The 20,347-nt window shown below is 38.7% G+C and overlaps 1 protein-coding gene across 6 annotated transcripts in view; it reads left to right on the plus strand.

Annotated features, from left to right (window-relative positions):
- The window catches only part of CSPP1 (centrosome and spindle pole associated protein 1), a 70,279-nt gene that overhangs the window by 9,859 nt on the left and 40,073 nt on the right, over positions 1-20,347 (plus strand). For 5 of the 6 annotated variants that reach the window (XM_086608685.1, XM_009979165.2, XM_086608684.1 and 2 more), the window contains 5 exons: positions 724-824; positions 7,315-7,338; positions 9,820-9,900; positions 12,977-13,078; positions 15,829-16,274. In XM_086608685.1, coding sequence (XP_086464811.1) covers positions 724-824; positions 7,315-7,338; positions 9,820-9,900; positions 12,977-13,078; positions 15,829-16,274 — 754 coding nt within the window. The remainder of the gene's footprint in view (positions 1-723; positions 825-7,314; positions 7,339-9,819; positions 9,901-12,976; positions 13,079-15,828; positions 16,275-20,347) is intronic. The other variant, XM_086608686.1, reaches the window with a different exon arrangement.

Raw genomic sequence — 20,347 nt, forward strand, 5'->3', positions numbered from 1 at the left:
GGCTACAGAGATGGGCTTCTGGGGCAGAGAATGTTTCTTATAAAGTACTTTAAAATGTGTTTTGGGAACAACAAACAACCTGCATAGCATTATATTTTAAGAGTGCAGCTGTTACGAGACCTGACAGTAATCTTGGAAAAGTACTAAATATGTGTTTTGGGTCTACTACAACTAAAAACACTGAAGTGGAAAGAAAAAATAGTTATTATTTTCATGTGGTCAGTTTTCTTCTAGTTATGTGGAAGCCAACATATTTTTCACATGCTTCCTGCTAAGCAAATAACTTATTGCTTTCTAGTTGCGAAGTATGTTTTCTATTGTGTGACAAGCACAGCTTAAAATATCAGAGTAATTTAGAAACTAACACGCCAAAGGAAATTTCCTTTGAAACATACATTGACAAAAGAAATACGTTTTATACTATTTGTCAGATTATCCAAATGAATTCCGTTTATGTTGCATTTTTTTTTCTAATGGAGAGAAAAAGCGCAAGGACTAGAGAAAAATTAACATTCTAACCCAATCCATTTTTCTATGCTTCCCATCCAACTACTCATACAGAGAAGGTGTTTTTTATTTCAGCTAGTTTGTAATTACTGGTAGCATGGTTCATTTTTTTTATTGCTGATGTTGAATAAAAATCCAGATGCAGCTTTTACAGGATGTGCTTTGCATTGATACAAAATAGTAGAATAATAATATTTAATGGTGTTAAACTTTCAGGTGACTATGGCTTGAGTTTACCTCTTGGAGAAGAATATGAACGAAAAAAACATAAACTCAAAGAGGAACTTCGACAAGATTATAGACGATATCTTTCTCAGGTAAAGCTTGTCTGGTTGCCTGAGTTTAGTGAGTCTTTTAAAATTATGCTCTCATTTTAATGGAATGAAAATTAATAAAATCTGTTGAAAATCTTTATAAGAAGGAATTCATTATGAGTGCTGGCTTAACGTGGGGCTGGAAGGGTTGAGATAATGACAGATTTGACTGAAATGTGTTAAAACAAATTTGCTGTAATTGTTCATTGTGTTTCCTTGGATGTCGCTGGCTGGGATATTGTTTAATGTGCTCTCACAGTTGTCTTTGGAGTTGTATTATTTGGTACTTTATTTACCATATATGCTGTTTGGCTCTATTTATTTGCAGTTTACTATCTCTGGGTGTTGGACTGAGATGAAAGGCTGTGCTGTGTGGTGCTGATAAAATCATGGATGTTGGGACCAGTTCAGTATTCGGCAGCGCGGAGGGGGGTGGCATTGTGGACCTCATTCATGAATTTTAAGCGCCACTTGGCCGATATCATTGCCAATTACACTGATAGCTTCTTTGTTTTGGAGAGCCGATACATGAGGGAGATGTCTCCCTTCATTTTCACCTCCCAGACCATTTACAAAAGCTTTTGAAAATTTTGAGAATATTGACTATCATTGGAATAGTCTAAACAGTATAATCCTGTTGCAAGGTCTCCTGATCGTATGTCTAATTATATATATAATTAGGTTTAATTGACCATTTAGAAATTTCTACCAATTTGTTACTAGTGTTACTTTACTTGCTATCTCAGCCCCTGTGACAAGCACTGGGGCTACTCAAACCCCAGCTTCTGGTGCTTGGCACCAATGCAGGCGCTGTACTCAAGCCCCTGCAACAAGCACTGCATCTACTCAGACCCCAACAATACCAGTTGCCCCCTTATGGAAATGTGTATGAAAGTCAGTACATAGAGTAAAGGATGAAGAAGAAGAGGAACCAGGGCCATCGCAACAACTGGAAGAAGAGGAGGAAGCAGGGCTGTCACAACAACTGGAAGAAGAGAAAGCAGGGCCGTCACAACAACCAGAGGAAGAGGAAGAACTTTCCACTTACTCAGGAGTGGAAGAGGAGGCAGACTGCTCTAAAGGAGGGCTGTTAGAACAACTAAAAGTAGAAGGAGGCAGGCAACTCTAAAGCAAGGCTGTCATGACAACAAGAGACAAAGAGGGAACGTTCTCTTTCCTCCCAAGGAAGAACTCAGCAGAGGAGAGACGAAGATGTCATAGATGAGATGAAGATCTCATAGATGATACGATAACCACCTGATCTCTAACCATGAATGAGCTTTGAGACATTTGAAAAGATTACAGCTGTCATCAAGGTGAGCACATTGTCACCTGTTTGCTCAGATGCTGGGACAGTGGGGCCAGTAGCCTGGATTTATATGATAGTCAGGCAGCTGAGAGCCCTTGCTAGGGATGGAGGCATTGATAAAGCAATTGGAAAAGGGACACAAGTCCACAGCCTCTGGAAACAGCTCCTGGCAGGTGCAAGGGAAAGTAATCCAGGCAAGTGGGTCAACATAGGGAGAGGTATCTAGTGCCTGAGGGCGCTTGCCATGTGAGAGGTGATTTATTATGACCTGAGAAACACGTGGTTATCTCAAGATCCAGATGAAGTCCAGTGCACATGACCCATGTGGTGGAAGGTTCTACGGAGCGCACCACCATCGTATTCCACCTCACTGGCAGTAATGGATCTTGGAGAAGATGTACCACCTGTGGATGATGTGGTTACTTGACTCCAGCAATATGAAGTGAGTACTTCTGTACGGGCCTGCATCGCGGCTGTGGAGAAACTGTCCCAGGAGTTCCGAAATTTAAAGAAGAAATGTCCTACTCCCCAGCTGTATGTTCCAGAATTTCAGCTATTAGGACCAAGCGTTACCCTTCTAGAGAGAGAGGATATACACCACAGGGCAGGCTGTGGTTTTACCTGTGTGATCATGGAGAAGACATGAGAAGATGGGATGTAAAACCTACTTCGGCCCAAGAGGCAAGGGTATGCCAGTTGCAAAGAAAGGCAACCAGAAACAGAAATTTTTCTGATTCCTCCAGGAAAGTTGTTGCTCCAGTCTCAAGTGAGCAGTTTCGTAGACTGAGTGGGAGGGCTAGTCCTTCTAAAAATACTTTCCTTAATCCTAATCCTGTTGATCCTCCTGCATAAGAAGTGAGTTATGGACATGATAACAGGTATTAGAGGGGCCCTGCCTCCAGCCAGGCGGAGGAAAGGGACAATTGCGTTTACCAGACTGTGTGGATTCACTGGCCTGGCACATCATACCCACAGAAATATAAGGCTTTAGTAGACACTGGTGCCCAATGCACTCTGATGCCATTGAGCTTTAGAGGGGCAGAACCCATCTACGTTTCTGGAGTGACGTGGGGGTCCCAACAGCTGACTGTGTTAGAGGCTGAGGTGAGCCTAACTGGGAAGCAGTGGCAAAACACTCCATTGTGACTGGCCCAGAGGCTCCATGCATCCTTGGCATAGATTATCTTGAAAGGGTATTTCAAGGATCCAAAAGGGTATCGATGGGCTTTTGGCATAGATGCATTGGAGACAGAGGAAGTCAAGCAGTTGTTTACTTTGCCTGGTCTCTCAGAGGACCCTTCTGTTGTGGGATTGCTATAAGGGTTGAAGAACAACAGGTGCCAATTGCTACTACAACAGTGCACCAACGGCAGAATCGCACCAGCTGAGACTCTGTGATTCCTATCCGTAAGTTGATTCGTCAGCTGGAGAGCCAAGGAGGGATCACCAAGACCTTCTCACCTTTTAACAGCCCCTTATGGCCAGTGTGTAAGTCTAGTGGAGATTGGAGACTGACAGTAGACTATCATGGCCTGAATGAGGTTACACCACCATTGAGTGCTGCCATACCGGATATGCTGGAACTTCAACATGAACTGGAATCAAAGGCAGCCAAGTTGTATGCCACAATAGATACCACTAATGCATTTTTGTCGATCCCTTTGGCAACAGAGTGCAAGCCACAGTTTGCTTTCACTTGGAGAGGTGTCCAGTATACCTGGAATTGACTGCCCCAGGGGTGGAAACACACCCCTACTATTTGCCATGGACTGATCCAGACCACACTGGAACAGGGTGAAGCTCCAGAACACTGGCAATATACTGATGACATAATTGTATGGGGCAACACAGAAGAAGAAGTTTTTGAGAAAGGGGAGAAAATAATCCAAATCCTTCTGAAAGCAGGCTTTGCCATAAAACAAAGTAAGGTCAAGAGGCCTGCACGGGAGATTCAGTTTTTAGGCATAAATTGGCAAGTCAGACGTTGTCAGATCCCATTGGATGTGATTAATAAAATAACAGCTTTGTCTCCATCAATGAACAAAAACGAAGCACAAGCTTTCTTAGGCATTATGGGTTTCTGGAGAATGCATATTCCAGATTATAGCCAGATTGTAAACCCTCTTTATCAAGTGACCCGGAAGAAGAATGATTTTATTATGGGGCCCTGAGCAACAACAAACCTTTGAACAAATTAAACAAGAAATAGTTCATGCAGTAGCCCTTGAACCAGTCCGGACAGGACAAGATGTTAAAGATGTGCTCTACACTGCAGCCGGGGAGAATGGTCCTACGTGGAGTTTCTGGCAATAAGCACGAGAGGAGACTTGAGGTTGACCCCTCGGGTTTTGGAGTTGGGGATACAGAGGATCTGAAGCCCGCTATTAGCAGCATATGAAGGAGCTTGAGCTGCTTCTGAAGTGGTTGGTACTGAAGCACAGCTGTTCCTGGCACCTCAAGTACCGGTGCTGGGCTGAATGTTCAAAGAGAGTGTCCCGTCTACACATCACGCTACTGATGCTACATGGAGTAAGTGGATCTCACTAATCACACAAAGGGCTCAAATAATATTAACTATGGACACTATTGCACAGGTTGTCCATGAATGTAAAACATGCGCTGTGTTCAAGCAAGCCAAGTGGTTAAAACCTCTTTGGTATGGAAGATGTTGGTTAAAATATAAAGATGGGAAGGCTTGGCAGATTGATAATATCACACTTCCACAAACCCGCCATGGCAAGTGCTACGTGCTCACAATGGTGGAAGCAATCACCAGATGACTGGAAACCTATGCCCGTGCCCCATGCCACTACCCGAAACACTGTCGTGGGCCTTGAAAAGCGAGTCTTGTGACGGCATGGCACCCTAGGAAGACTTGAGTCAGGCAATGGGACTCATTTCCATAACAATCTACTGGATACTTGTGCCAGAGCATGGCATTGAATGGGTATATCACCCTCTATCATGCTCCAGCTTCTGGGAAGATTGAACAATATAACGGACTGCTAAAAATAACAGACTGCTAAAAACTACACTGAAAGCAATGGGTGGTGGAACTTTCAAACACTGGGATACACATTTAGCAAAAGCCACGTGGTTAATCAACACTAGAGGATCTGCCAGTCAAGCTAATCCTACCCCATCAGAACTTTTACATACTGTAGAAGGGGATAAAGTCCCTGTAGTGCACATGAGGAATGTGCTGGGGAAGACAGTCTGGGTTATTCCTGCCTCGGGTAAAGGTAAACCCATTTGTGGGATTGCTTTTGCTCAAGGACCTGGGTGCACTTGGTGGGTGATGCAGAAGGACGAGGAAGTCTGATGTGTACCTCAAGGGGATTTGATGTTGGGTGAAAATAGACGATAAAATGAATTGAATTGTGTGATACTAATTGGTGAATAACCCTGTCCCTGCATACCATCATTGCTATGGTTGTCATATTATACTAATGACATTATATTAAGAATCATCCAGGTTAATGAAGAATGAACTTCAATGGAACCAGACTGATTCCAGACACCCAGCAACTTCCTCAAGATCAACATCTTCAACCTGCAGACTGCGGACATGGACTGTTGCTGAATACACCAGCTACGAGCTCTGGATGTCACGTGCAACAGAGACTACATGACATGCATTCTACTGACTGAGTGAATTCCACATCATCTCTCCTTCCCTGAGAGACTGCCATGACAGATGGAGCCCGGAGTTAAGAACCAAAGAAACAACAAACATTTGGAGGGATGACCCATAGACTAAGGGAGTGGTATCTGTGTACATATGTGAGACTTGAGCATGACGTGCATGGTATGGAATAAGGGGTGGATACTGTCCTGGTTTCAGCTGGGATGGAGTTAGTTCTTAACAGCTAGAAGAGCTCTGTGTTTTGGTTTTAGTCTGGGACTCGTTATGAGAAGAATGTTGATAGCGCACTGATGTTTATAGTTGGCACTGAGACCTCAAGGGCTTTTCAGCTGCCGTGTTCTTGCCAGTGTGCAGGAGCAAAACAGGCTGGGGGAGGAGTGTGGCCCAGACAGAGGGTCCACAACTCCCCTTGTGATTTGAGCTTAGATTTAGGATTGAGGGCCAAACTGACCAGTGAAATATTTCATATCATGCAACATCATGCCCAGTATGAAGATGAGAGTTGACTGGAAAGAAGGGCTTTTGCTCTTCCACGGGCTCTCACTCCCTTTTTGGGCCTCTTGCTCGTCCAGGATTCTGGTGTTGGGACTTACCTGTTTTGGGATCATTAGGCCGGGCAGGGCCTTGCTCACCGGGTGGTGAGCAATTACACTGTGCATCACTTATTTGTATGTACTATTATAATTATACACACACGTGTATGTGAATATATTCTTATTTATCATATTAAATTGTTCTTATCTCAACCCACGGGTCTCTCTCCCTTTTCCCCTTTAATTCTCTTCTCCATTCCCTGGGGATGGGGGAGGGTGAGCGAACGGCTGTGTGGTGTTTAGTTGCCCACTGGGCTAAACCATGACACTTTTAAAATTGTGCTGTCATTTTAGTTGAATGAAAATTATTAAAATCAGTGGAAAATATTTATAAGAAGGTGTTCATTAGGAGCACTGGCTGATTTCAAAGACTCGAGTAAAAGTAATTTCAAGATGTCACTGCTAGGAAGGATTATATATTTTAGGCTTCTACAGATCTCATTGCCATGAGACTACATGTTATTTAGTACATTTTATTCCGAATACTTTTATTTATTTGTCTCTACTTCTTTCTTAGTTTCTTCTTAAGAATTTTAAATATCTGTTACTTCCTTAAGTACTTTTGTGTTCTATGGTCTGTAATTCAGGTAAGAATATTCCCATTATTAGTGTGACTCCATTTGACAGCTTCTCTTCCATTTTAGAAATAAAAAACTTGATATTCTGCTTAGCATGATTTAATAAATGTCACAGTAAATTTAAAATTGAAATGGTATGTATGAAATGTCATAATCTGGGGAATATTTTTTATCCCTTCTTAGTCAAACAGGAAAAAAACCTCAGGAACCAAACATTTTCTGTTGTCTGAAAATGCTGATTATCAGTGTCTTTAGTTCTTAAAATGAAAGAATGGATTGGCTTTGAAAATAAGAAGTCTTTTTTGTTAAGTCAAATATTTTTGAATGAAAGACTCTTTTTGAATAGTATCTTTTCCCTGACTTTTAGGGCATTTCACAGGCAAAAAGAAAGGTAGGGTGCCTGCAATATATATTTTTTTAAATTTTATTTTCTTCAAATTAGTCGCTTTTTGCTTTGTTTGAAAGCTTTGTGCTCTTTGAATTTGAAAAAAAATGATTACTTTTTTGTCCTTTGTGTGTTTGTGCATGCCGTAGTGATTACTTCTGATTAACAGCATTATTTGCTTTGTGCAGAATGATTGCTTATATTTATTAATTTCCATTAATATGATTTTAAAACATCTATTGATTTCCTTTTTCCTTTGCAGTTGCTATTGTTGCTGTCTAATGCTGACTGTACAAAAGCTTTTAGAAGACATTTACTTCAAGGCTTGTCAGTTGTGTAGATGTTATGAGTTCAGATTTTTTTTTTTCTTGATATACATACTTTATAAACCTGGAATAAAATCGTAGACTCTGAAATACCATAATATGTCATTGGAACCAGAGTCAGGGCTTTTTTTCTTCCTTATCACTGTGAAATCTCATCAGGAGCGCTTAGGAAAGCAGTAGAGCCAGTTATTCAGCACCCAGAGGCCAGAATACAAGTATTGTGAAGAAAAAATAATACCAGAGGCACATTTTTGCAAGCTTTGTTAAATTACAGTGATTTTTAATTATTTATATTATGTGTATAAAATTTTCAAATTTAACACTGTCCATCCAGGTTGTTCAAATTAAGCAACTTCAATAAAGGACCAGGCGGTAATGTGGTAGAAATACAACCTTCTGTTTTTTCTGGGGCTTTGAATAACACGCATATGATACAAATTAACGATATTGGCATGGGATAGAATTCCTGAATAACAATAGCAACAGAGGAATTAACTGGCTTCTTAACCTCTAACCAAAATGATGCTTGTGTAATTGTTGCTTCTAATTTAATCTTAAACTTCAGATTACTTTCAAAGTTAGAATATTGTGTTAAAACTTAATGCTTCATAATTCTCACCAGAGTACCTAAATAATATAATTTTTACATTAGCTTCTAGTCTTTTTTTCTCAATTGGCCTTCAGTTTTACAAATTTAGGTTTACAACATTTTTTTTCTTTTTAATGTATTACACGTTACCTATATTAAGCTTGTAAGGCCTGAGGAAGGGATAGGATAACAATCTCTCATTTCTTTTCCCTACATAAAGAGATAGTGCAACTTTTAGCAGCTCTCATAGTGATAATATTTTGGTTAATAACTTGTTTAGTCTCGCTTATGTAGAAAATGCAATTTCCATATCAGCTTCTGATTTTTGGCAAATACCTTTTTAAGATCAGAGGTAATCTCTGCACATGTGTTCAAAGTGTGGAAAGGATTACTTAATAATGAGGATTACAGTTTAATTACTTGTTCTAGTAAAAATAACTTAGTTCTGCATGTTAATCTAGTTGTCCCAGTGCTTGAATATATACATAGTTATTAAATCCCTTAAATCTTTTAATGTATAGTTGTGAAATATAATTCGTAATGATGTGGTTTTGTACTGGAACAGGTAGAACTCTTACCTGTTGACATGCGTCTAAGTTTTCAAGCTACGTTACGACATAGATAATGTAAGGGAGCAATGCTAGTGAAATACCGTATCTAACCCCCATTCCCCTCATCAGCCCATGCCACACAAATAGTTGCTCTTTTTATTAAAGATAATTAGGTTTATAAAACATAGGTGATTGACTGAGAATGGCCTGCGGATGCTCTTAGTGAATGAGTGTTGTATGAAGAAGCCACTAGACCTGGAAGCTGAGGACCTGTTCCAGCATTGGTGTTTGATTTGAAAGGCTGATACTTCGACTTGCTGCGCAGCCCAGTTCCCAGGCAGCAGCCCAGGGAGCTGTATGGAGCAACCACATAGTGTTTTCAATGGAAAATTCTGTTCTGAAAGTGACCAATGGTCCGTAAGGACTTTCAGGATTTGGTGATTGGTCATTATCCTGAAAAGCTTGAGGACTGCTCTTGTAGAAAACAGATAGTGTTGAAATGCTGAGTGGTGACTGTGCTAGTGTTAGCATGAGTTCCATCTGTTAAAATAGGAGGTAAGCATACGTTTTCTGCATTTAGAAAAAGCAATTTTTCATCTAAAGTAAGGTAGTGTCTTGGAAAATTCATCTTATGCTTGTACAGATGCTTGAGCTTATGCTGCTTGCTTACAGGAGAATTGACTAACGATGTGTTTTTTTGAATAAAAATATATATTTTTTAATGTACAGAAACTGACTTATGTAGTCCTTGAAAAGCGTAACAGGGAAGAAGTGACAAACATTTCCAAACTCAAAGCTTAAATCTTGACAAAACCCTTTACTTTCTGCATTCTTTGACTTCACTTCATTTGTGTGTTCCAAGAATGTCCTACGTCTTCAAAATGTGAAGGCTGTCTTCAGTCTTTATTTCATTAAACTCATCAGATTTATTTCAGAAAGTATAATTCCTAGTAACTACTTAGCAAATAAGAGTTGTTATTTTAAAATATATTGAATGATTTTTATTTTTTTCTTAATGTAGAAAAATTATCTGACTACTGGAGAAGTAGATCCGTATACTCAGGGATTATCTCTTCCTATTGATGAGCGAAGATCTGCCAAGGTAAATACCTAGAGGAAATTAAGTAATATATAGCTTGAAAATGACCCTAGATGTTTAAACTGTTGTGGAAAAATTATTTCCACCTAAGTTTTTCTGTTTCTTTGAGTTTTTTTACACTGTTTACAAATGAACAGTTTTGGAGGTGGTTGTTAGAATAATTTTCAGAAAAATAAAGTCTTTAAAGTTTGTTATTTTTAAAATTTTTAATCCTAGGTTACCTATACTATTAGTTTTTACAGAATTAGATATGTAATTCTATACTGGTGCTAGTTTGAGGTTTGCTGCTTCTAATTCACATCTGCAGGGCACTTGGTGCATTCAAAAGCTCTAGTTGTGCTTGGGTTTTGTTCAGCAAGAAATATTGATTTAATAAAGGACATTGTTTTTCTTATAATTATATATATACTTTCCTAATTTATTAATCTTCTTATTACAGCCTGGGGATAATTTTCAAAATACTTGCTTTTAGTTTTTTCTACAGGGATATTTTTACCAGTTCCTATCAGAACTAATGGAAGCGTGCTTTCTGCTGTACGCAATTTCTTTTGAAGTCTTTGTGTTCACTTAACCTACCTGTTTATCCTTGTGATATTTTTTTTTTTTAACAGCTAAATGCAGGAATCTAAATAAAAACTGATCTGGTATTTCATGTATTGCCTGCTGTTAGTATAGGAATCTTCCCAATTTCTAGTCTTTCTTTGAGAGCACAAATACTAATAATGTGTTTTGTGAAAGGAGTACACATGATCTCTCTGCATTTAGGCTCTGTTATCTCCCTGAGGTTTCTTACCAGCTTATGGTCTTGCTTTCATATGTTGGAGAAAGATACAAGCCATAACAGTATCTCTGCTGTTGGCCATTCATGGAGGTTACAATATGAAGATGCAACATGCTTATGTGGATTTTCTTAACCTCTGATCCATTCCTCTGATGCGTAATATGATTCTGTGAAAACCTAAATCAGTCTTACAGGGGTCACCTCTCGTCCTGCCCTCACACTGTTGGCCGTTTGTTTCCATTTCCTTCCTTGTTTTTGCTTGTAAATCGATCCAGGAAGTTTAATCAGCAGAAACATTGTAATTTAGTAATTTTTGCTGACTTGGCAAACACCACTGGTTGGTTGGTTGGTAGGCTTAGTCAAACCCCAGTGGAGGTGCAAGGCAGAAAAAGAGACTGTTAACTGGGTGAAGCCTGGACTGTTGTACTCCTAGGGGTTTTGTTTGGGTTTGTTTTTTTAACCTATGTTGCCTTAGAGTCGCTTTGTTGCTCCGTGTTTGGGGCTATGCTGTAACTGTAACCTGGCACAAGACTTCTGCTGTGGAATGTGTTGGTCCTGCCCTTGCTGTGCTTGCTTACGCTTTCTGCTGCTCCTGTGCTGGCAATAATGTTTGGCCATATGAGGAGCAAGGTGAGAACTCAAATAAATGAAAATTGCTGTTATGAAAAAGCCTCAAACTCCAAATTATAGTACAGTTGAAAAAAAAAGGAGGCAGGAAGAATGAAATGCACAGGAAGGAGAAAGGACCCCTTCTCAGTGGCAGGCTGCATTTGTGCTGAGTTTGTTAGTTCTCCTGAACTTTGTGTTAACCCTTCTGAGTATGTATACTGAAACAATGAAAGTATCTTTGATTAATTCTTTGAAAATTAAAAACATATCTGAATTGGGAACATGTCTGATCATTGATGGTTTTTTATCATAGCAGCTCAACATTCGTTGAAGTTTTCTGTACAAGCGCATTTTATCCTTTTTACCTGTTTATTTGTTGCTATTGCAGAACCTAAAAGCTGCCAGAAGATGTCACACTATGCCCTGCTAAACGGTTAGCCTCTGGGCAGATAAGGATTAGAGGTTAACATTTGCATTTTGGTTTCCTCTATTAGGTAAAATGTGCAGTCACACAGCATATTGAATTTTCTGCTGAGCGTTTTGCCACCTGTTAAAGACAATGCTGGTTTTCCAGCTTTGGAAAATACCCTTCAGGCAGTTTTCATAGCTGTCTGCGGGTTTTATATTCTCACTGTCAGAAAATCTATAGACAGAAATTGAGGGGAAAAAAAACAATTTTGGGGAGCATTACTAAGCTGATATTTCCATGGTGATAGAAATATAAATTATTTTTGTTTGAAATTTGTTCATGGGAAAGTAAATTTATCTATAATGTTAAGATTTTTTGTTTAATACCTTTTTTTTTATTGGAAAATATGGCAGTGGAAAAGAGCACGATTCATGATATTGTAATATAATTCTCTTGTTTTTCATTTATATGATGATTGGAATGAGGTAGTATAAGAGATGCCCCATGCTCAAAATGTAAGGTACTAATATCAGAAAATAATGCAAATTAGAGTTTGCTTTACCTGGAGACTTTTGTATTTCATATTATATTATTAGGCGATGGATGTACAATTCCTGCATATTTTTAGACCTGAGCAAGCTGGTTATAAATGTTGTCACCTTGCAAAAGCAGCTAGGACAAGGTGGATAGCTTACATTTTTCTTAGTTTTCCTTGTATTCTGTGTGCTTTTGACTCTTTTTGCAGTTAGCTTAACTGCTTGTTTGAATTCAAGAGTTTAAGTTATATCCTAAGCTGTAATTGACATGTCTATACATGTATTTGTTGTCCTGTTGTAATTATGAGTGAGGCAAGTCACAACTAACCTTAACACCAAAAAAAATTTTATGTTTAAAAATCATCTGTAAATACATTCAGATTGGAAATTAGAAGGTGATTTCTAGTTGTCAAAGGAGTGAGGCTTTGGAACAATTTTGGAATAGATTTAGTGGAAGGAAACCTAACTGGTTTTAAGATGGAACTTGATACACAGTAGTGCTACCGGAGACTAGACTTCATGCCCAAGAAACTGATGTCTACTTACAGATTTCAGATTAAGAGAAAGTACTATGTTCAAGAATGAACGAAAACCTCAAAGGAATGCAAGCCCTATTTGTACATCACAAAGAAGGGGGAGGGGACAGACACACCTTGCATGTATTCATTTAATACTGCAGTTCTGTGAAGTTAAAAGCTACTCAAAAATGCAAAATTATGATTCTCTTTTCAATGCCTATTTTAGGAGAAACTACGACTTGAAAGAAACAAGGAGTACAATCAATATCTCAGGGATAAAGAAGAATGGAATGAAAGGCTAAGGAAATTAGGGAAGAAAAACACAGAGGTAATACAGTTTTACTTAAGCTGATACAAAGAAGAATATAAAGGATCATGTCAATAGTTTTAATATTGACTAAGATGTAATTTTGAGTAAGACAAAATAAGCTAAGAATGTTGTTCAATTAGGTCACAGTTTTACTAATAGATCTAGCATGTCCTGGTTGTGAGTCATACAGTACTGTTCTTGATTCCTACTTCAGTCCTGTCTATCTAGGAGAGGGATGCTTTCATTCTTCTGCGTGTCTGGAGCAAGTCTCTGGATTGCTCTCAGTGATAAAAGTGGTCTCCAAAACAGCTGTCTCTTTGGACAAAATGTTGAGCTCCACACAGTGTTCCTTAGCTTTTATTTGTAGCTTCTTCTTCCTCAGTCTGTGTCCATTTCGCGAGAAAGCAAGGCAAGCGCAGGCAGCTGTCCAGTATATGGTGCTGTGCATTTGTGAATTAAAAAAAAAAAGTTTTTACTACTGAAAGTGAGCTAGACACATGCATAGTTGAACTCAGATTCTAAGCTGAGGCCTTTGATTTTTATGGCAGTTGGCAGCTAAGGACCACGCAGCTGCCCTCTCACTCCCTGCCCTCCCTGGCCCTCTCCACGTGTGACAGGGAAGAGAATCAGAAGGGTAAAAGTGAGAAAACTGATAGGCTGAGTTAAAGACAGTTTAGTAGGTGAAGCAAAAGCTGCTCACGCAAGCAAGGCAAAATCAGGAATTCACTCACTACTTCCCACTGGCAGGCAGTTCTTCTGCCATCTCCAGGAAAGCAGAGCTCCATCACGGGTAACAATTGCTTGGGAAGACAAACGCCACCATTCCCCTTCCTTCCTTCTTTTCCCCAGCTTTTATTGCTGAGCATGATGTCAGATGGTGTGGGATATCCCCTTGGTCAGTTGGTGTCAGCCGTCCCTGCTGTGTCCTGTCCCAGCTTCTTGTAGGCTGGGGATGCGCTTGCTGGTGGGGCGAGAAGCAGAAAAGGCCTTGACGCTGTGCTAGTGCTGTTCAGCGGGGACTCAAATATCTCTCTATTATCAGCACTGTTTTCATCACAAGTCTAAAACATAGTCCCAAACAAGCTGCTATGAAGAAAATTAACTCAGTCCCAGCTAAAACCAGTACAACAGTCAACAGGGGATTTTTAGGTCTAATTAGCATTGTTATGAGACCCTTTGTTTTAGTAATCTGGAAGCAATATATTGATCTGAGGAAGCCTCTCTACTGCTTATCAATTGTAAAATCTTGGGTAGAATGGGTAAATTTTCTTTTTAAAATATTATTACCTTAGTTTAGTGACGGACTGCCATAATTTGGAACTCTCATCTAATGAAGGTTTGATTTAATAAGGCCTTCCACTTTTTCTAAATATGGAAATTCTTAAGCGTACAGTAGTGTGAGAGCTGGGTCGTTCTGTGAAGAGACTTGTGTTCGTGCTCACAACAGCTGAAAGTTTATTGTCTTTCTTACAACAGTAGGCAAGTGCAAATACTCATGTGTTTATAAATTCTATCTAGAAGAATGTTTCTTGCCTGTCTCCAGAAAGATTGTTTTCTTATGAGAAAGATCTTTTCCTCCAAGTGCATTGGAGTGTCATACAGTTGAAAACTTTTAATCCGTGAAGACAACTATAAGGCAGTATTCAGATGTCCTTTAGATGTTAGAATTCAATATCTGGTTCTTACTGGCTTCTTCAAGGGCTGGAGTGCTACACAACAGTGATCTTGTGGTGGATTGACCCTGGCTGGATGTCAGGTGCCCACCAAAGCTACTCTATCACTCTCCCTTCTAAGCTGGACAGGGGAGAGAAAATGCAGCAAAAGGCTCATGGATTGAGGTAAGGACAGGGAGATCACTCAGCAGTTACCGTCACACGCAAAGCAGACTCGACTTGGGAAAATTAGTTTAATTTATTACCAATCAATTTAGAGAAGAGTAATGAGAAATAAAAATCAAATCTTGAAACACCTTCCCCCACCCCTCCCTTCTTCCTTGATTGTGGTGCAGGGGGACGGGGAATGGGGGTTGCGGTCAGTTCATCACATGTTGTCTCTGCCACTTCTTCCTCCTGAGGGAGAGGACTTCTCACACTCTTCACCTGCTCCACAATAGGGTCTCTCCCATGGGGTACAGTCCTTCAGGAACAGACTGCTCCAGTGTGGGTCCTCCACAAGATCACAAATCCTACCAGCAAACTGTGCTCCAGCATGGGCTCCTCTCTCCACAAGGCCACAAGTCCTTCCAGGAGCCTGCTCCAGTGTGGGCTTCCCATGAGGTCACAGCCTCCTTTGGGCATTTATCTGCTCTGGCGTGGGGTCCTCCATGGACTGCCAGTGGATCTTTGCTCCATTGTGGACCTCCATGGGCTGCAGAGGTACAGCCTGCCTCACCATGGTCTTCACCACAGGCTGCAGGGGAATCTCTGCTCCAGTGCCTGGAGCACCTCCTGCCCCTCCTTCTTCACTGACCTTTGTGTCTGCAAAGATGTTTCTGTCACATACTCTCACTCCTTTCTTCAGCTGCAATTGCTGTTGTGCAGCAGGTTTTTTTCCTCATCAGATTAGAGGAAGAGTAGGGTTTTTTTCCCTCAAGCAATAAACCACAAATCCTAGCTTTTAAGCCCTCCTTGAAGTATTTTTCTTTCTCACCTCCTACCTTTTCTCCAGTACCTGTTTAGGGATTGCTTGAAGAAATACAAAACCAAGTTTTTACTCAATGTGTTTTGTTTATATTCAAATTTTTTAATATGTTTTTTTCCATTAAACAGAATGAGATGGACAGGCATAAAAAACCTATTGCTGTTACCAGGCTCCAGCCAGAACTACATACAGAAGTACAGCCCTGTAATACAGGCGCAGAACCTCCGAAGAAGGATGCCTTTACTTCTACAGAAGGTTATGACGAGCTGCTAAATCAGAGATGGCTGGAGGAAGACAGGTGTTGTAAGTTAGATGGTGACATTGAATTAAGAAATCGACTCTTAAATAAAAGACCTGATGAAGATTTGGATGTTCCCAATCAAAGACATCGTGGATTTGCTAGCCAGTCAGTAATGCCTACTAGGAAGCACCACAGACTTGATGAGGATCATGATTTTGATAGAAGATACTACAGAATGGACTATGATCCTGAGATAAGTGAAGAAAGGGACCCTAGACTTAGATGCGAAAGTGCTTATGACAGAAAAACTCCCCGGATTTTTTATGCTGAAAGGTATGCTTAATTCCATTTTTTCCTTTATTCCTGTAGTTCTTGTTGACAGCCATGGTTTGCTGTCATTGAAAATTAGACAAGATTCATATGTGGAAGCAGGATTTTTGTACTTACTTTAAAAAGGAGCTTTGCAATATTTTTTAGAAAAAATATTTTAAAATTGGACCAGTACCTAAGACTATACATCATACATTAGGAAGCATTTTATATATTATGGCTAACCAAGGATACTAGAGAAATTACTACAGAAAAGTGAGCACATAATTCATTTTTATGAAGAGTACTTTGCCAGAAAGCATGTTAGTGTTTGAGAGAAAATCCCTGCACTGGGAACCCAAAATTACATGTATTTTCTTAGTCTGTAATAGTTAGAGCAAGTAAATTTTCAATTCAGATTCCAAAACTGGTTTGAGCTTCAATTTTTGGTATGTGTCTCTGCATGTTAGAAATGTAAAAGTACATTTTAAAGGAATGATCTTCTTTTTTACTGCATGTCTTGCTAAATGTCGGACTTTAAACATATGCATAGTTGAATCAAATCGTGATGGTGTTAATAAGTGCTAATCTCAGTAATAACTACACAATTTGAATAAACATTTAAGAAAACCCAGATCAAACAAAAGAGGATGTTTTAGATAAATCATTCAGGAGGAAAACAGGTATTATGTATTGTTCATTCTTACATAGCCTTTACTGTGTTAACTGATAAATCATTTTGGTTCCTTTGATGTAAATTGTTAATCTTTCTCTTCTAGCTCACTCATTTAAAAGGAAAAAAAAAAAAGGATAACCTTGCCAATCATTCAGGGTTTGGCAGTCTGGCCACCTTCAGCTATTCCATTGCAAGGACCAGCTGCTTTCAAAGACAGATGAGTTGTAGTGTGAAGTAGTACCAAACTTGAAACAGATGTGTTTTATACAGCTAAATTCAAATGAAATAAAGCAGTAAAGTTTCTTGTAAATAAATTTTGAAAAGGTACTTGAAGAGCATTCATTTGTTCACCTTACAGATCTTGGGAACATGAATGTTGTAGATTTTTTTTGTTGTTGTTGTTAAGCCTGTTGCCAGAATTATTTTACAGCAGTTGCCTCAGTGAAGGAAACACCACTATCTTTCCCTTGTTAGGCAAAATAACAACATTTTTTTCCTAAAATGAACACTTCTAGAAAAAACAGAAGGCAAATTGTACCACTCTTAACAGTATTAAATATTACGATCATGTTTCATTGTTAATTGTGGGTAGACTGGTTAAATAATCTTCTGAGTCGTTGTTTATAGGGATAGTTTTCTGGATAGTACTACAAATTAATAACTAGGAAAACCAAACCCTAAAATGCTCTTCTACTGCAAAAGCATTTTCTAAATTGAATGAAATCATGCTTCTTTCCAGTTTCAAATGCCAATGGAGTTAAAATAACTTCTCTACAAAAATAGCTTTTGATATTCTTTCTCAGCCTTTTAAAAAAAATTCATAAAGGAATTAAATAACTATGGAGAAAATGAAATGTCTGGAAGCGTTTGGGAGATGCAGACTAAATAGGTTATTTCAGAGTTTCAGATTGTGTGTTCAGATGTGATTCTAAAAGCATGTATTTATTCATACAATATTTCTGAAAAAGATTAGCAAATGGATACAGTGGTTAAATAGATAGCAGGAACAGATTGCCTGTTTTCTGCTGAATGAGATTCAGAGAAGAGAATGCAAAATATAAAAATTCTTCCATCCTGTAGTGTAATATTGGTAGAAATGAGTAAAGCAGGTTTATGGTACGATCTTGTCCTACAACTTTTTAGAAAGAAAAATGTTAGAAGCTTGACTGGAGGTCTGACAAAGATAAACAAAATGTCCATATTTTTGAGACTAACAGCAATGTTAATCCTCTGTTAATTAACACGCGAAGGATGAATGTCCTCTTTTTACTGGGTTGCTGTTCACCACTGTCAAATGCAATTGGACACAGAGTCTAACATTTAAATAAAAATGACCGTTTGATAAAGTTTGAGGTTTTACTTTGTTTCTCAAAGAATATATACAGAATTATATGTGTAAAATATCAGCAAGGATGGTGTTTGAACCAACAGTAGATAGTATCGTGTTGAATAGTTCACTAGTAATACTAGTTCTTAGTGATACCAGAAAACACTGATGGTGCTTATATAAATGTCTGTGACCAAAATATCGCTAAGCAATTTGTTGCTTATTTGGAGAGGCCTCTGAAACAGTTTTAGCTCCAGTTTTGTTTGAAAAGATAATACAGAAGGTAGTCTTGTCTTTGTTATTGGCAAATATGGTGCATCTTCTTAAAAGAAGTTGCTGGACCATCACCTGAATCGCCTGAACTTAAATTTGTACGTAAAATTAAGGTTTGGGTTTTTTGGTATGTATTTTCTACTTTGCTGAATTTTTATTGAAAATTACTTCTCTTTTTTTTTCTTTTTAAATTAAACGTGCTTTGTAATCTAGTACTTTTTTTTCTCCTTTGCAAGGATCTTCACTTAAGCTTTTATGAACTATATTCAGTCTCCCTTCAAGAAGGAGAAACACATCTATTAGCTACTGACAGCTCAGCTTCTGAAGAGTTATAGCATTTTTTTTTCTATGTTTCAGGCAAATTCAACTTTTCCAAAACATATTTGATTTCATGACAGAAACTAAATTCATAGGAGGAATATTTTTATTTGCTATACTAAAGTTTTTATGTTTTTAAATGGATTTATTAGTTTGGAGAGGCAAGTGTTTTTAACAGGACTGTTCAGAAGAATTTCTGTTTTGGCAGGGGCACAAGGACTGTGACATATTTCAGCAAATATGACAGGAAGGTGAGAGGAAGTGCAAAATGTTTTGATTCATATGAGTGGAGAGCTTTAGTCCATCCCCAGCAGCCAGGTCTGTCTTATAAACAGGATAAAGCAGCTTCTTGATTGAATGTCTGGGCCTGCCATGCTAAATTTGCTGCTTTTTCTAAAAAAGGTTGCCTCTTGAATCCCAAGGTTTGTTTCTTTGCTTCCTCCCTGCATCCTTTCATCATGCTGTGGACTAAGCTTTCTGTTTCCTGACTGTGTTTCAGTCTTACGTGACCAGCTTCGTAAGTAGCAGATTGATCATTATCAAAAAGATGGTCTTGATCATGAAAGAAGATCATGTTATGCCAAGAGGATGTTGTTCTTTCATGTTGTTTTTGTGGGTTGTTAAGATGCCAAATCAATGTTTAATAATCTGCTTGCATCCTTTCGCCTTTAATCATTGACTTTTATTGAAATTACAAAAGTGGGCAGAGCTGTAGATCTTTTTACATAAAACAATAAGATGGGCTTTTTTCTATGCTTGCCTAGTATTTTTTTCATTAGCTTAATAGGAAGTCTGTGTCTCTATCCAGCTCTGGAAAGTACAGAACTTCGTTGGCATCTCTGTGGTACTTTATTTTTCATTGAATATCTATTCTTGTCTTATTTTATCAAGATAACTTGAAGTCCTCATTAAAGAGTAGTTAATTTGGAAGGCAGGAAAAGCCTGTAAATTAACTACTCTATATCTTTTCAAGAAAAGCTCCCTTATGTCCATACAATTTTTGGCGTCTTTGGAATTATTTGAAGTTTCAGTTATATTACTTCACTTCATATATAGATGATTCAAATTTTAGCTCCTGAATTTTTGTGGTCACCATGTTACCTGTCTCTTATCTTGATCAAAAGTCACCTCTTTCTTTTAAATGGTATCAGGTGTGTAGTGAAGGGTAGGTTGTCATTAAAAGAGCTTTTAATATCTGAAGTAAGTGTTCCACCAGACTTGCCCAACAGCTACGTGCCGAACTCTATTGTAGACTTTGTTGGTCCCAAGGGATTAAGAACAGCAACATCTGTTTCTACTAATGCAGTCTGAATGCTGAACGCTCTTCAGCTCTCAAAACTCTTAACCAGACTCAATAGATAAAGTTTGCATGAAAGTAGGCTTGGGAATTCAAACTGCAGGCAGAGAGCTGCCTTGATAATGCTAGCAAAGTGAATTATTTGTAGAAATTTTGTTCGAGATTTTCAGAACTGGTTCTGCTGTCCAGCGTGCAGTCAGGCTGAA

The sequence above is a fragment of the Tauraco erythrolophus genome, chromosome 3 (assembly GCF_009769465.1).
Source record: "Tauraco erythrolophus isolate bTauEry1 chromosome 3, bTauEry1.pri, whole genome shotgun sequence".
Taxonomy (NCBI): Eukaryota; Metazoa; Chordata; class Aves; order Musophagiformes; family Musophagidae; genus Tauraco; species Tauraco erythrolophus.